General features: G+C 39.9%; 1 protein-coding gene across 2 annotated transcripts in view; it reads left to right on the top strand.

Moving 5' to 3' along the window:
* aqr (aquarius intron-binding spliceosomal factor) overlaps nt 1-18,365 on the top strand; it is a 47,020-nt gene that overhangs the window by 21,584 nt on the left and 7,071 nt on the right. For both annotated transcript variants that reach the window (XM_080870880.1, XM_080870879.1), the window contains exons 25-32: nt 1,513-1,622; nt 4,589-4,724; nt 6,730-6,939; nt 8,758-8,895; nt 9,006-9,077; nt 9,719-9,906; nt 10,997-11,168; nt 14,547-14,717. In XM_080870880.1, the coding sequence (XP_080727006.1) occupies nt 1,513-1,622; nt 4,589-4,724; nt 6,730-6,939; nt 8,758-8,895; nt 9,006-9,077; nt 9,719-9,906; nt 10,997-11,168; nt 14,547-14,717 (1,197 nt within the window). The remainder of the gene's footprint in view (nt 1-1,512; nt 1,623-4,588; nt 4,725-6,729; nt 6,940-8,757; nt 8,896-9,005; nt 9,078-9,718; nt 9,907-10,996; nt 11,169-14,546; nt 14,718-18,365) is intronic.

Genomic DNA, 18,365 nt, shown 5'->3' with positions numbered 1-18,365 from the left:
AGAGGATGCCCAGCATTGTTCATAATGTCCATCAGTTTCTTTAATGTCCTTTTCTCTGCCACTGTCACCAGAGTGTCCAGCTTCATGCCGACCACAGAGCTAGCCTTCCTGATCAGTTTCTCCAGCCTGGATGAGTCCCTCTTTGCTGTGCTGCTCCCCCAGCACACCACAGCATAGAAAAGTACTCCAGCAACCACCGACTGGTAAAACATCCTCAGGAGCTTCCTGCAGATGTTAAAAGACCTCAGCCTCCTGAGGAAGTACAGTCGGCTTTGGGCTTTTTTATACAGGTGCTCTGTGTTGCATGACCAGTCCAGTTTATTGTCCACCCACAGCCCGAGGTACTTGTACTTGTTGACCACCTCCACCTCCTCCCCCTCTATCTGAACCGGCAGTGGACCTTCTCTGGACCTCCCGAAGTCCACAACCAGTTCCTTAGTCTTTGAGGTGTTGAGTTGCAGGTGGTTTGTGTGACTCCATGCGACAAAGTTCCTCACCAGACTTCTGTACTCCTCTTCCTGATCATCCCAGATACACCCCATGATGGCCGTGTCATCTGCAAACTTCTGAATATGGCATAATTCAGAGTTGTAGCAGAAGTCAGAGGTGTACAGGGTGAAGAGAAGAGGGGACAGCACAGTTCCCTGTGGTGCTCCTGTGCTGCTGACCACAGTGTCAGACGTGATGTCCTTCAGCCTGACGTACTGTGGTCTGTCGGTGAGGTAGTCGGAGATCCAAGCCACCAGGCAGGGGTCCACCTCCATCCTGTTCAGTTTTTCCTGAAGCATACAGGGCCGGATGGTATTAAAGGCACTGGAAAAGTCAAGAAACAGGATCCTGACCGTGCCTTTTCCCTCATCCAGGTGTGAGTGGGCTCTGTGTAGGAGGTACAGGATGGCATCCTCCACTCCGACACCCGCCTTGTATGCAAACTGTAGTGGGTCCTGGGCATGTTGTACCTGTGGTCGGAGGAAGTTGAGGAAGAGCCGCTCTAGAGTCTTCATAAGATGTGACGTCAGTGCCACCGGTCGGAAGTCATTCAGCTCATTGGGCCGATTCTTTTTGGGGACCGGGACGATGCAGGATGTCTTCCATAGGGCGGACACTCTCCCCAGTCGCAGGGAGAGTGCATCTCCACGTGCAAGTCTGATCTCTGAAAAGTTTCTAGAACACATCGATCAACTAAATGTAAAGTTGTCAAGAGAATTTAAAGCTTGTTCTCAGAACTGCCCATTAATCAGGCAAGAGTCATATTCTAACCATGGAGGAGAAATTAAAAGCTAAGCTCCCTTGTGCCTTGGTCTTTTCCCCTCAGTATTTAATCATAAAGTAATCTTTAGCTGCTTTAAACTAAGGGGAAGCATGACAGAAGGAACCTTAAACACCAGAAGTATAGTTTGATGATAATTATTTTCCTGTATAAGACTCTGCACACCCTCCCAAATTATTTTACTGACTTAACATAAGTATATTACATACAAATGAAAGAGATTTTTTTTCATTCCACATCAGGCTTTGAACCAACTCTTTGAAAAGATCATGGCCCTAGACATCGACGAGCGCCACCTTCTGCGTCTGGGCCATGGAGAGGAAGAGCTGGAGACTGAGAAGGATTTCAGCAGGTGAGCAAAGAAGATAACAGACAAATGGGTACAGCTAACCAAACAGTACTGCATATGTGAAAACTGAATATTTCTTGAATGCACCATCACTTGTGGGAAATCATGTCTCAGAGTTACAGTGTATCTAAATTGCAGAGGCAACTCACATCCATTAATGCCATCTCCCACATACACCGTAGGTCTGAGTCAATGCACTGACAAGGCTGCTACACTCTCATATGTCAGGCTTTGGACCTGGTTTATTTTCACTAGGCATTGTTGGACTCTCAGTCCTTTCCACCAGCCTAAGGGATCTGTCTCAGCAGCCATGCACTTAGAAGCAGTACATGCCCAAGTAACCCATTCATAGCTATTCTGGACCACAACAGTTGATTGGTTGGTTCTGCCCCAGTTTTTAAAATAAATTTTAATAAGATAGCAGCAGGCCATGTAGAGAGAATTATATGGATTTACCACTGTTTGGAGCATTTGCATGTTTCCCTTAATATTACAGGATATTTACCGTACGCTGTGATAAAAAGCACCTGGTGATGACATGTTGTGAGCTGGCACTATAGAAGTCAAGTAAATAACTTAATACATAGTAAGAAGTGTTTAAATAAATAATTAAGATCATTAGTGATAAGTCAGATGGAAAAGTAGCAGTAGTAATGTCCTTAATCTACTTCAAGAATAGAAAGATCTGTTTAATTAGGAATTATCAACAGTGTAATAAATTCATAAATGAATCAAAATACCCAAAACTTAGGAACGTTTATTTTTAAATCAGTGGTGATTTGACATTATCTGAGTATAATCAAATACATGCACCACCCAGGCTTAACACTAGCTGTAAATGCAAAAATGGAGGCAGGACACAGAACACACCATAGATAAGACTCACTGGTCGTCATAAGGAAGTCCCAGTGTTTCCCAACTCTCTTATATATGCTTGTTCCTAGTATGTCTAATGCCTTTAAGGATAGTGACTCAGTACTATTGAGACGTAGTAAGATAGCATGATAGCAAAAGTAGGTGGGGGTCATTGTACTCATGGCACACTTCAGAAAACCAGAGTATCACAAAATACTCAAAACATGTACAGTTTTATATAATCACTAATGTATTTAACACTTTAATAAATGTACCAGCCGGAAACTTTTTTTTCACCACAGGCAGCGCTCTCCTGCCACCTCCTGAATATAAATAGCTCAGTGTCACTGAATTTTAATACATTTTTTATGCTGTTACTATTTAAAGTGTTCTTATACCCTACAATGTTAATTACCATCTCATCCATCCATGGCATTGAGCAAATTGCACCCTATAGCTCTCAGCTTTCCTTAAGGAGCGAGGGAGGAGTTACACATGCCTCTCATTTGCTGTACCCTTTGTATGACTGCTGTCTACTGGGAGTGCATGGCTGTAGTATGAATGATGATTTATGGAAACTGGGCATCCGCACATGAAGGCAGTCTCATGCGTTCTTAAATTATGCAGCAACACAGACATAAAAGAAAGAGCTCTAGCTAGCTAGCAGCAGTCGACATGTTCCCGCTTGCCCAGTTGCCTCACAACAACATGCCGACTCCACACTTCTTCCACCCCACTGACACCAGAATGAGGAGAGAGCCAGAGAGTTTTAATTAACACTGTACATGAGATAAAAAATAGACGGCAGTGCTTTTCTGAGTGCTTAACGAAGAGGGAAGCTACAGCCTTAATTAACAATGCCTCCATGCATTTCATGAAAAATTTTGTGCCATTTTAATGAGTTTTAGAAGGGGGATCTTGGTGATGGCTTAAGGAAGCCCTTGTTTAGTTTTGGATGGTCTACATTTGCATCCCAGGTTGTCAAGATCATTTTATGATTCCAATTTAGGGCAGAAAATGAAACACACCATTCTCATTCAGATGTTTTACATTTATCAGAGTTTACGAAAACACTAAGACAGACTTGTAGATTAATGTACATTGCACATGCACTATACCTTTGTATCTATTTTAGGCTTTTGGTGAGTGTATTACAGGTGTGTCATCCTAAGAGGCAACGTCACTTCTCACTTTTATTTAATTTTACTAAGGCAGAGCAGTGTGATCGTCTTTGAGTCATCTGCTGACCGAGAATCTTTGGAGAGGGTCTAAAAATAGTGTTCACCTCTAGTGTTACCCGGTAACCCCTCCTTCTTCCTGTCTGTTGTCTCACTGCCATCTGATGACATTTTTCAGCAGTATTGTTTAGCTGCATAATGAGATGTATGTTAGAACGTAGAAAAGGAAGTATATCCCCAGGTGACCATAATCAGACAGCCAATATTCTGCACAGTCAAGTCAGTAATCACAAGACCCTGTCTCACATGTTTGCCATAAGTTGCAGTCTGAGGTTTTCTTATTGCTCAATTGTACGTTTAACTACGCGCTGCTATGAGTCATGCATGCAGGTCACGAGACATGCTGGTTTAGGTCATGACCATTGTTGGATTTATGTAGAAAGCAATTTGTTACAAATTACTTTTCTGTTTCTCCTGGAGATTGGAGGGTATGGCTTTTTAAATGCCTGTTAAAAATACACCCTCAAACCTTACACATACATAAAACCCAATCAGGATGATATAAATAAGATTTATTATTTAAGTTTTACTACAAAACCAGCAGTTAAATTGAAAGCCAGCGCTAACAGAAAAATATGGACGAGCAAACAGATGTTCCTCTGCTATGTACAACAGTTTTACTCATCTCTAATTCTGTTATGTGGTACAAATTAATTTTCGGCCATTGAACGTTAGTGTAACTAATCAAACATACCCTAGTTATTATGCCATGTTTTTTTTTCTGGGTGTATATAGGAAGTGTGATTTAGATTAAATATCACTCTTGTGTCATGTTGTGATAGCTTGTTATAGCTGGCTCATTGTTTCAACTGCCTTCTTATTTTTACAGGGGTTAACCATTTAGATTGTTGACTAACACTCCTGTGCTCTCCTCAGATATGGAAGGGTAAACTACGTCCTGGCCAGAAGACTGGAGCTTCTCCGAGAGGTGGGAAGGTTACAGGAGAGCTTGGATGTCCCAGGAGATGTTTCTTATACCTGTGAGACTGCTGGACATTTCTACCTCTACCAGGTAAGACTGTGAATAGCTGCAATCTAAATTAGCAAGTATAGGCAATTGTCCACTGCAGACATCTGTGTTTATCCTCCAGTGTCAGAAACACCTGTAGGAACTCAGGGTAGGGGGGAAAAAAGATCTGATACTTTTCACTGCCCCAAAAAATTGGTATCTGGCCTTGATGTTGATAAACTTGCAACAAATGGTAATTTTTAAAAGACAGTAATCAGTGAGAAACAGGATGGAAAACTCAAAACATCAGCATCAACATTCTAAAAAACTACTGTGCTGATAGAAAGCAATTCAGTTTTCTCAATTGCTTTATTGTTTTGATATCACACACACACACAGTTATGGATATGACTTGTGTTGTTTTGGTGCACTCAGAAGTTGAAGTCAAGGGCAAAGCTGTCACAGGATTATTATATAACCTCATGACCACGCAGCATTTGAAACAGAAGGGCCTGGTTTTTGAGGCTGTAAATGCTGTAAATGTTGCCGTGCCATGTCTGTTCTTGCAGAGAAAAGGCAGTACATGTGTTTCTGTGATATAGAAAAAAAATTCACGTGTAATGTTGGATGTACTTCTAACTCTGATCTTTTATTCATTTTGTGTGTGACTTAAGTAAGGGGAAAAACCACTTTCAGATCCATCCTTCTATTAAGCATTAAGCACCATTTGTGTAGAGATTTTGAAATAGATTTTCAGATGGAGTTAAGGAGATATTTTGCAGAAATAATTAGAATGGATTTCTGTAACGACCATCCTCCTCCTCAGACAGTTGATGAATGAAATGCAGACATTATTGAAGTTTCCATTCTCCTGGCAATCTGCTCTTTCTGTCAAGAATATAAATATTTAGAAACGCCCTTAATGCTTTCTGTTTATTCCTGTCACCTCATCATTACTGTCCCCTCAGGCTGCAGGAGAATTTCCACTGCTAGCAATTACCTACTACAATTTCCCCAGTTTCAATAGAACAATTCCAAAAATAAACATTTTTGACACAGAAGTCCAAGGTTTCACCTTCAGTCAGGGCTAAATTAATGTTGTGTAAAAATATTCTTGTTTACCCCTCTAATTAAAGACTGTAATTGAATCTCAGTTGTTCAGGTAAAATCTATTGTGTAGGCATCCAGAACCAAAATGATCAAAATTACGGTGTTACTGTTCAGACATTTTCAGACCCAACTGTATAGTTCTTTGTCTTTTGAAGATGTTGTCAGGAGGTTGTTGGTGTAGTGATAACTTGACCGTGAGCATACTTCCTTGATTATTCATGTGAATGTGAGTGATTGTTGATAACAGTGACTTTGTACATATCATTAAGGTTTCCATGGTAGTCCTAATAATCTGTGCAGACAGATACTCAACATGCAATTAAGCTCAGTCCTCTAGCAGACTCATTAATGCTATCCCTAATGTTGTTTTTTTAAAGGGGTATTTATAGAAATAAGCTACCCTGCTGTTTGGGTTTGGTTATTAGATACTCAGCAGGAGCACCTCAGCAAGAGTGAGCCTATTGCTTCTCATTTGTTCATTTTTGCTTGTTTATCTATTTTTCTATAGTCTGAATTTAAGCTTAGCAGAGCCATTTAAGATTGGCAGTCCTCCTCCTTCTGCTGTCCAAAAACAAATGTTGTATGAGAACATACAAACATCGCTCATGTGAGAAAATACCCCTGGTCATTTTCTGAATGCCGTGGCTAAGTAAGGCTACTTTTTGAAACCCTTAATTAGTAATCTCCCAAATAAAATGCTGCAGACCCTTAAGAGTTTATTGGTGTGAACAGGTGTGATTTTCCTCTCAGCATAATCTCAGGACCACCTGTCATGCATAACAGCCCACTTTAAAGCAATTACAGCTTGCTAGAAAAGATTTACTCTATTGAAGGTGACAAACACTTGCAACTCAAACCCGAATAAGACATAGATGCCTGATTCTCGGGTGTATACTAAATATCACTACTGGGACTCTTTGAGAGGGTGTTCTGTGACTGTTGTCTCTCCCCATAACAGGTGATATCCCGCTGGGAAGAGTACATGAGCAAAGTAAAACCAAAACAGGGCAAGAACGTGGAGGTGGAGGCTGTTGCTGCACACTTTCCTTTCCACAAGTACTTTTCCAATGCACCCCAGCCTGTGTTCAAAGGTCGGTCATATGAGGAGGACATGGACATCGCAGAGGGCTGCTATCGCCACATCAAGAAAATATTTACCCAGCTGGAGGTAAGAAGATCACAGGGCCAGCAACTTTACAAGCTTTACCTGCTGTATTTGATTATTTTCATACCAGCTGTCTTTCCAGGTATTGCACATTCTCTCTTGCACAAGTAACTGCCTACCTGGCCCCCACATTAACAGACTGTTGTCAGCTAATAGTGACAATCCACAATCCTGGATGTGTTTATTCTGAGTTTAAAATTCCGCCTTGCATGTTATGCCTATAGATATGCTCATGGCTCTGTGTTTTTCTCTGTCACTCTTTTTCACACCCCTTCACGCTCTCAAACACAGCTGAAAGTCTGTTATTATTCCTTCTGAGCCCATCAAAGTGTTTCTGTAGGGATAACAAAAACATTTCAGATTTATGGGAACACCAAGGTGGTCTCCGAAAAGCAATAAAAAAGTTATTGGCTAGAGGTAATATCCCAACATGTGTTGTGACCTTGATTTATCTGGCTGGCCTCTGTATCACTGCATCACAGCACCTCCTCCCACCTCCCTCCTCCCTGAGCCTCACCCATGCTGCAGTGTAATCTGTACACCCATTAAGAAGTATTGCTCTGTGTGGTGCAGGGTAGCAGAAGCAACATTGTGCTGAATATGCTTATCTGTCTACCTTTTCAAATGTAAAAGCAGTTTTGAATAAGCTGTCAAAGGAATATCCTAAGAATGTATTGCTAGGCAAACAGAGAGAGAGAGAGGGAGACAGTGTGCCTCCTGCGTTCATGTATAGACATCTGCTGTTTACTCCTCTGCAATTCCACCGTTTCATTCCACTTTTTAACTTATTTTTGGTTCCCTTTTCCTAGTTTTTTTCAACTTCTATGAATTCTAACAATCTTAATATCACTCCTCAACTCATTTGGTACCATGGGGTTTAAAAATAGACTTCATCAATATTCCATGTTTTGATTAGTTTAATATTAATGCTAAAATAGTAACACATTAAATATTTATACCATGGTGCTGTCCGAGTCTCCTCTCCTCCATCCCTACCCTCCAGAGCTAGTGTACCAACCTGAAAATAGCTTGCCTGTTTACCATTACTCCTCTTCTGTGCATCCCCCCACAGCTTTCTGTAGTGTCATCATATCACCACCCTGAAATGAACTGATTTGTTTTTTGGGTTACAAAATCCCCCAAATTTTCCTTTATAGTGTAACCCATGTAAGAAAATCTCTGCTAAAGTGCTCCTCAAGCCACAGCTACTGAAAAACAAAATACACCCCACATACTTAACAGGAGAGCCCTGCGGCTGGCTAGTCTCTATCACTGCATCATGGAAAAAGAGGACACTCACTTCTAATGAGAGAAGAAAGCAGAGGGATTATGTTAATTATACATTTCATTAAAAAGTGGAGTACTGTAAGTTTCCAGTCATTTAGATGTCCATCATGACTTTGTTGAAGTTTAGAATTGTGGTTCATCTTCCGGGTGTCACTTTGAATTAGGCAATTCAGCAAAGAAAAGTAGAGTCAGTTGGAGAAATTCAAACATTTGGACGAAAGATAAGCCACTCAGTGTATCGTGATGTGTGCTGACTGGATTTCTGAATATTGAAATGTGCTTTTTTTAAATTTAAGATTCTATTATGTTACAAGAGATTTTTATATTAGCCATCATCTGTCATACTAATTGTTCATTAAAGTCATCCCCCACACTAGTATGAAAAAAACCTTTAAAAATGACTCAATACAGAATAAATGTCAGCAATTTTAATTCTTTGTGATAATATTTTACTTTTTTGTTCCCTATCAATCTGGTTTATAACATAGCTCTGTGACGTCATTCCTGAGTATCACTTTTCTTCTATCCGAAAAGGAATTCAGGGCCTTCGAGCTGCTAAGAAGTGGACTAGATCGCTCCAAATATCTGCTAGTGAAAGAAGCCAAAATCATTGCCATGACCTGCACACACGCTGCACTCAAACGTCACGACCTAGTGGAGCTGGGATTTAAGGTAGACTTTTGTCAGTTTAAAAATACATTCCCAATAATCTGGTTGTATTTTGTCTGGATGCAGTTAGTTTATTTATTGAAGTTACATCAAGCTGTTCCTTTCTTTATTAGTATGACAACATCCTGATGGAAGAAGCTGCACAGATTCTGGAAATTGAGACTTTCATCCCTCTATTACTACAGGTAACCGAAATGCTAACTTGTTTTGACTGTTAATCTTGACTGAAAAATTATTCTCACAAAACCTGCCAGGATTTGTCATTGTGACTGGTTTGTGTAGTTTAATCTTTACATCAGTAGCCTTTTCAAATTGACTTTCCCCATTAAGGTTTTCCTAATGGGCTCCATAAAAATGGTGTTGGTCTCTGGTAGCTATGACTAACATTCTGTGTTGTAATTTCTGTTTACGGAAAAGATCATTAGGCACACCAGCCTATCCAGCAACCTTGCCAGAACTCCTCATTATCTCTCCTCACCACTGTGCCAGTCAGAGGCTTTGGCCAGGATCATTGTCCTCCACTTCCCTTTTACTACCAGCTTTTCAAACACAACCAGTGATCACACTTTAAAACAATCTTAGACAATGGGTGGGATATTAGATCTTTGTGAGGTCCAGCTCCAAATAACATCACTGCATTTTACAGTATGACACATTATATGTTTGTTAGAGTAAGCATGCCAGATGATGATTTGGAAATTAAAATGTAAACCTAAATTAACTGTTGCACCTTCACTGATCACTGTATATTGTCACAGTATCTCTATTTTATTATTATTATTATTATTTTTTACTGCTTGATCATCTTATGTTCCTCTATCTGCAGAACCCAGAGGATGGCTACAGCAGGCTAAAGCGCTGGATCATGATTGGCGACCACCACCAGTTGCCCCCAGTCATCAAGAACATGGCTTTCCAGAAGTACTCCAACATGGAGCAGTCTCTCTTCACCCGATTTGTGCGCCTAGGTGTGCCCACAATAGACTTGGATGCACAGGGCCGTGCACGTGCAAGGTGGGTCACCAAGCAAAATACAATCTCACTACCCACAGGGGCTCACAAGGATTAAAAAAAACGTAATGTTTAAATGTAATTCGGAAACAGTTCTTTAAACATAATTGAATAGTAATTTAATAGTAATTATTCTTTCTATATACCTTTATGCTTTACAGTGCTTTATTTTATGGATGCAAGTCAGTGGTCTTAACCTTGATTCAAAAAAACTCAAACTTATTGCTTCAGAATGTTCAAGTTTGCATTAAACCTGAGCAGCTAAATCTAGGTAAGGCAGTCTAAGCAATGACCATGAGACCTCTTACTGTTGTTGCTAAAAAAAAAACTTTCAGACTGGCCACAGCGATGGCGAAATGTCCAAATCATTAGCAAACAGTTAAAGATAAATCAGTTCATTTTAGTATATTTAGTTATTGAGCCTTTGTCAAAAGAAATGTTTTTGCTTGGTAATGGAGAAAACATTTGTGTAGTAATGCCGGGCAAGCAGGATGGTCAGGCAGACTCTGTTTAAACAGCCAGAGTTGGGAAATGATACCTTTACTGGATTTACTGAGAAGAGCCCATCTGTTCTCTGACTGCAGACTGCAGAGCATAGCAACATAATCAGAATAACACCTGTTATCATGGTAACATGCACAAAAATGACAACACCAATGAAGAAAGATCAAATGCCTGAAATCTGGCGTTTTGTGCATCAGTTGTCTTGTATGAAGCAAGAAGGAAAAAAAATCTGCTTGTTCTCTTTTGACGTGAGAAAAAAAGTCCAGTCCAGATATTTGGGATGTTAGTTCACAGGACATAGCTCAGCCCAAGATGTGCTGCATTGTTTAAATAACTGAGCGAGGTTATTTCTAACCCCCAGAAATTGAATTAGAATGGAGAAATTGCAATATTTTTCTTTATTTACTGTAAAATTGATCTTGCATTTCAGTTTTAGTTGCATTAAACACAATAAATATATCTGCCTTGCCTTAAGCTGTGGGAACCCTGATTGTGCTGATTGATTAAAATTTCCAGTGGTCCTGTCAGGGAAACTGTATTACAGTAACACAGATGTGACCTAATGCGTGTTTGTGTTGCTATCTCACAGCCTGTGCAATTTGTACAACTGGCGCTACAAACACCTGGGAAACCTGCCTCACGTTCAGCAACTTCCCGAGTTTCAGGTGCCCAACCCTGGCCTGACGTTTGATTTCCAGCTAATTAACGTGGAAGACTTCAATGGGGTGGGAGAATCTGAGCCCAACCCTTACTTTTATCAGGTTAGTAGATCACACGAATGAACACACTTGATGTAATCCTTGCACATCCTTGTATGCCATTTGTCCAACATATTGCCAATATCTTAATACTAATTTTAAAAATGTAAAAACAACAAAGTATGAGCTACTTCAATTGAAATAACTGAATACTCCAAACAGAACACCATTATTATTTTGTGTATATATGTAGCACAGGTACAGAAATTGTTTGAATAGCTGAAATGGTTCATGTTACACAAGCTGTGGAACTACACTCCTTTACAAATAAACACATTCACACTTCCAGCAGGAAACAGAAGCATATTCTCTCTAGCCCCCATTTCCTCTAAATTGGTTGTTGTACAGCAGTTCATTCATTTTTAATTTCACTGGTTCAGCTACCAGTCCATATAATATATTCATCACTCTGCTTAGTGTGCAGCTAACATTGGCTGCCCAGCACAGACCAGGCGGTTTGTCCTTCACACCGGAAGACAGACTGTGTTTCATCCTGACATTGCTGAGGCACAAAGACTGTGTCTGGGCACAGGGCAGGGTTGATAGGGGTGTTTACTTTTGCAGTGCACCAGCCCAAGAAGTAAAAAAACAAAAAATAAATTACATTTCTCCAAGAAGAGAAATAAAAATAGTATCGCTTATAGAAATGTAAGATACTGTAAATAAAACATATACTTAAAAGAGTTTGTAGTAATCAGAGCCGACAGCACTGGATTTCAGATAAGGAATCGTGTGTAATGATTGAAATATCAAATTGAAGCTTTCAATTTAGAACCTGCATACCCATTAAGTGGATCATATTGCTTCATGAATCTTGCAACTACATTCACGCTGTGCACACTCAAGTCCCTAAAGCTTCTTATTGTTCTTAATTCAGCACCATGTGTGCTTCTCGCGGTACCAGGTCACATGAACCTCAACTCTATTTGCCAGTTGCCATTTTGAGTCTCCTCAAGGGAATCTCCTCGTTATGCTTGACAAGCACACACACAGATGCACTTTCCTGGAAACCAAAGGGGATAAATTTGACACTAGAGGAGCAATTGTATCCAGTGTACACTGAATACATGTCGCAGCTGAACAAACACTGCCACAACCACTGCTTTGTGGTTGCGCGTGAACTGTGCAGAACCCATACACAAATACTGTGTGCACAAAATATAGTACAAAGGGTCTTTTTCCCGTGCTTTGCCTCATTTGCTAAAGCTCTTTCCCTGTTGAGTCTCAGCCAACTGAGACTCAACCTCACTGTTGTCAAATGGCTCATGAAGAGTAAGATGCCTATCTAAATCCACATCTTCTGTTTGGAAATTGCCTCCCTCAGCCACTAGGCTTGTTAGTTATAGAAATTTCTGCTCTACAAGCTACATTTTAAATTGCATAAGAGCAACCTGCATGGTGGAGTTTACTTACAGGTAGCCTGAATTTATGCCTCTCGATATCAATAATGTTCTTGTATCTACTCTAAAGTGTATCTGTATGTAACCCTCTCTCCTCGGTGCATGTTTGATCATTCTATCCTATCTAGTCCTTTTGCAGTCACGAACCACTGGCTCAAATTTCAATGGCTTAGGTCTGACCTTGTAATAGTTGCCAGCTTCTTTTGGGGTTTAGGCTTTAGATCTGATGTATGTTAGACATGCAAATGAAAGACACAAATCTGGAAGCGTCACAGATTTTTACTTGAATGTCTATTTAATTGTGTGTGTGTGTGTGTGTGTGTGTGTGTGTGTGTGTGTGTGTGTGTGTGTGTGTGTGTGTGTGTGTGTGTGTGTGTGTGTGTGTGTGTGAGATATGCATTTTTGCCTTTTGCTACATGATTGTGGTTTTGTAGATGATCTGTAAATGCAGAGGGTTAGAAGTAACTTTGCTGGAGAAGTAAGTTGCGATTTTTAATTATCTGTGCCATTTGTAGGCAGGTAATAAGGGACTAAGAATAAAGGATGTCATTGTTTTTGATGTGCTGACTCTAGTGCAGCTAGCTCAGGAACTGTTGATGAAGCTGCATACATTATTATCAAAGATGCGAGGCAGCAGTCCACATTTAATTGAAACTGAATGAATAATACATGGCGCTGCCTTTATTTCTTTTCTTTTTTGGGTTTTATTTGAAGGACAGAATGTAGCCTTGGAACCAGGGTGCACAGGCTTGGGAATTTGTTGATTGTTAATTTGGTGAATAACGTTTTACATGTATTCACATTGGGAGAAAAACTTTGATGTAGTTCTAGGTCCTTTGTAATTGGAAATGAAAGAGAAATCATTATAATCATTATATCAGATAGGTGTAGGTAGTAACATTGTAGCCATTGTCAGTGTGGTTATTTGAATGTGTGTTTCTATCTATGAAGCACAGAGAGCTCCTGTGTTGTGCATAGTGACAAAAAGGAGAAAAAACACATGTTTGTGAGCATTTTAAATGTACGTTAGGTAACCTTTTTCAGCAGTTAAATGCTTTTCATTGCCAGTTTCTGAGTGATTGCAACATAAAGAGACTGTCCCTGACTCTCTTAGTTGCCTCAGATTGACTGGGGACTAATGTCTGTGTAAATGATGGGGTTGTGATTTTCCGTGAAAATTCCAGAAATCTGATGTTTACACTTGCTTCTGATCACTTCAGTGCCTCTCGTCTGCTCACAGCGTAAACAGAGAGCTTCAATAGCAAGTGGTAGCTTGGACTCCAATATCAACAAACAAGTTGGCTAATTATTCTAAATTACTTAAGCTGCCAATTTTGTTTTAGCTAAACTTCACCACATTTGTGCAACATAGCAAATTTGCAGCCAAACACTAGCTTGTTAAATGTATCTTGCCTGCTTCACTATGTTATATATACTTCAATATGTATGAATAACATTCCCTTCTATGATGAACAAGCAGTAGGCCATTTCACTGTAACTTAGTTACACAACATGTTTCTGGTGCTGACAGCTGTTTCCTGTCAAAGTAAAATTTGTTGTCATTATACTAATACTCAGCTTATATACTGGTCTCATAATGATGTGCAAAACACATGATGCACAGTAGTATACAACAGTGCAGGACAGGCTTATTTATGTATCATCACTTTTTCGGCTGATGCAAGCAAATGGTGTGCAGGCATGTGTTGTGTGTGTGTGACCAAGAGGCTGCAATTTACTCAATAGTCCCTGGTGTCATTATAAAATATGGTGGTCTGAGGTTATCAAAACCTCCTTTAACATGGAATTCATTAGGGACTGAGTTTCTTCTGGAGCCAGCTATAAGTGGCAGTTTGAGGGACTGCAATATGTACCACTTTAGCACAAGTTTCATTTTTCAGCCCCAGAGGTTGGGCAGCAATGGTTGTTTATTTCAGTAATATAATGTTATTCTGACCAAGCTTTCTCTCTCTCTGTTAAGAACCTGGCAGAGGCAGAGTATTCTGTGGCTCTATACATGTACATGCGTCTGTTGGGCTACCCAGCTGAGCGCATCAGCATCCTCACCACCTACAATGGACAAAAACACCTGATCAGAGATGTCATCAACCAACGCTGTGCTGGAAATCCAGTGTTTGGTCAGCCCCACAAGGTAAGCACCATTTGAAACAAACCAATTAAGAAGCAGCAGTCTTTTATGTGTCATGTTATCAAAGCACAAGCAAGAGGTGATTAAATAAACACACTGGATTATTGGACAGGTTTTGTAGCAAGTACTGGGTTTTGCGAGTATTCAGTCAAACTTATATATAACCTATATATGTGTAGGGCTACGACTAGCGTGTTGGAAACACGTATCACACATGACATGGATAGTTTTTTCACACCTCCGGATGCCAGCTGCAGTTATTGCACCAACCTCTTATCCTCCATTGCACTGGGAAAGATATTCACAGCTCTCCAAGCATCTTGGAGGGATTTCCTTAAGTGTTTGTCACTCATTAACATTAATGTGAAAACTGTATTGTTTGTCTGTTCATTTTAAGAAGAGTTTTATATTTGAACTGGAGTTTATCCGTGTATAACTTAAAATACTATTTGAATTTTAGTGAATCTCAGTTTTTCACGGTGGGTAAAAGACAGAGTGGTAACAGGTAAAGCAAATTAGAGGTGTGCAAGTATTTGCAACATTTGTTTGACTGACTGTGAATACAGGGAGAGTCTGTTCATCCCTGAGGGATACAGTTAGGTTGTTTTTTTTCTAGCCTATATTATTCCCCCGAACTTCTCGTCTCTCCTCTTTTCCTTTCTTTACAATGTGTTAAGTCAGCAACCCGCCGGCACAGTTTCCCATCCACTTTCTGTTTGTACTGCTAAATGCTTTTACTCACTAGCCTCAGGTTATGCTTTCCTCGCGCTTCATTTTTTCCCGCTACACACATTGTCTCACCTTTCTTTGGTCTCTGTTCTTTTAGGGTTTTCACACACTTAACAATGTCACAGACTCTTTCGGCATTCCAGTAAGAGTGGAGTGAAAATGGCATATCAACAGTTATATAGAGCATTGTTATGTCAGGTAGCATAGGGTCAGCAGCAGCACGCCTTCAGTAATATTGCGATCGGTTTAGTTTAGTTGTGCATATTCTTTGGTATTTCTTTAACAGCAGGAGTGTTAAAGTGAGGTGGCTCTCAGAGCAATAATCCAGGTCCATCCAATCTCTATTTTAGAAGACATGTATTTTTATTTCCCACAAATGCCCAGAAAATTTAAATAGTATGTAACTTGAATCTTTTTGTTTATCACACAGTATTTTGTAAAGTTTACTGTCTACTCATTACTCATCTGTTCCTGCTGAGTACATAAAAAGTGAATCAAAAATATACATAGGCCGTTTTTGTCCAAAAGCAGGCAGACAGGAAGCAGGTTTTTCCAAGTATGATAGCAATTTGGAGGTTAGAATAGTGGTTTGTTATAGCGTCCACTGTGATTCAGTCTTTACTCATTCCATACTGTTGTGTCTGTATTTTTTGCTGTGCAACCCTACCTTGTTGTTTTGTTTTGAAGTACATTCCCTGCACTGACAGCTAGCCAGAGATTTTGCTTAGCCATGTGAAATGTCCTGCAATGTCAAGACATAAAGCATCATTCATTGTGCTCATGGCCTTAGTCAGTATGCATGCCTAGTAATAAAGTGACAGGAGTGACAGGTTGTTAGATTTGCTGAGATGAAAGATGGCCAGAGACAGAGAGGGATGAAATAGAAAGATGGGCTCTTGTGGGAAAAAATGCTGAGCAGCTGAAAGGTCATGGCGCTGAGCACTGTGTCCACAGTGTGTCTGACAGTGTGTCACAAAGGGTAAAATGGCGCAAATGTCAACATCCAGCTTACTTTACTGTTATAACTTTAATTAGAAAGAAAAGCAGAGGAAGGCCAGTTAGCACAACCCATACGGAAAAGAAATAGTAAAAACTTATATGTGATTTACTCATGAAAGTGGCCACTTTCATGAGTAAATCATATAAGGCTTACATGATTTACTCATGAAAGTGGCCACTTTCGCATTACTTTCATACATTGTTTAAGTAAGTATCAGAAATATACAAGTTTCATTATATAATTTTTCAAGGGATCTTATATCTGTTTTCACACTTATATGCTTTTCATACAAGTTTCACACAAGACAGATACAAAGTTTATAAGATTTATATATATCTTTTCCATATGGGAAGTCACAGTGCCAGCGTCAAACATGCTTGCTCAAGGTTTTTACCAAATCCCAAACAACAGTGTGCGTAAATACAGCATGTGCGCAAACACTTTTTATTTATTTTCCTGAGTTTTACAGAAAATATCCATTTGGTTCTCTTTTCTTTGATGAAGAAGTGCTGGAAGTCTGACTGTTAGAGTTTGACTATTTCGTTAGTAAGAAGATACATCAACTGGATCAAGAAGAGATGAATGCAGAGTGACAAAGTACCTATTTAAGGTTTCAGTCCTTATTCTGAATGACCCTCTGCAGTTGTCTAACTCTTCGCCTTGACCAAAAACACACAGCTTTCATATACTGAGAGCAACAGTACTAGCCTCTTTGACAACATGAAATGTGTAGAAAAGGTGTCTTAACATTTCCTAGCGTCATATTTTTTGTTGGGGTTTTTTCTTAGACAGGTCTGAAATCCTGAGACACATGTAGACTCGAACACACAAGCAATACAAAGCTGTTAACTCTGGCGTCCCTGCCATTCCTCTTGTGAAAAATTGAATAATCCAGAGGTCTGACTTGTGCACATTCCCAGCAGTAATTACCATAAGTAAGACAGAGTAACAGAAAATAAGATGGGAGAGATCAGTGGTTGATCATCATCTAATAGTGTGCTATTGTCTCCATAAGAAGAAGGCATGTTGGAAGAAAACATTTGGCAGTGCAATAGCTGTTTGTGTATCTCACAGTGTATTCGCTGTGTGTATTTCCTTATGTCCTCGGACATGCATGTGCTACAATGACACGACCTCTGTAATTCTCTCCCTGGAAGATTTCTCATAAATAACTAAACACCATGCAGAATGCTATACCTCGGGGAGAATTTTGACCCGGGCTTTGTTATCACTTTCTGTAGGCTAAGAATAACTCCCTCTCTAAAGAACCACATTTGCTGCAAACCAAGATTCACCGTTTCTCATGTGTCAGTACGTGCATGCATACCATGGATGTGTAATTTGAGCATACGGCCAACGATATCTCCTGCTATTGTAAAAGCAACATATTGTTGCCTCTGGCCTTGCACCTGTTCTACATAGCAACAGGGAGACGTAAATAAATACCTCATTAGTCCCATCGCTTTCGATTTTACACATTAACACACACACACACACAGTCTCCCCACATTCCCTTCCCCTTATCCAAAAGGAGTTTTGGAGAGGTTCACTGAGGGTTGCATTTAATAATAGGTGGTAACCACAACCACAGGATGATTTATTTAGCATGGCTAGTTACTGAATGCTGTAGTTCTGGGCCTGTATGGCTCCTCAATGGAAGCTGATGTCCTATTGATCCATTTTAAAAAGCGAAACTATAAACGACAGGCCAACTTCTTTCTGCCTGGCTATGAGTTTTTTTTAGCATGTGTCGTATGTAACTATACAGAAGCATTTTTGTGCAGTACTTTAAAAAAAGGACTTAGTAACTTGGCTTTTAAACTCAATTTTTATTTGGTTCTGTTACCATTTGCAAGATAGGGGACACTCCAGCTCTGATGTGTTTTTCCTTGATCATTCTAATACTGTGCTATCAGCTTTAA

The sequence above is a fragment of the Rhamphochromis sp. 'chilingali' genome, assembly GCF_963969265.1.
Source record: "Rhamphochromis sp. 'chilingali' genome assembly, chromosome: 21".
In the NCBI taxonomy this organism is placed as follows: domain Eukaryota; kingdom Metazoa; phylum Chordata; class Actinopteri; order Cichliformes; family Cichlidae; genus Rhamphochromis; species Rhamphochromis sp. 'chilingali'.
The sequence above is the reverse complement of the archived record's forward strand: the minus strand, read 5'-3'. Positions and strand labels throughout refer to the sequence as shown.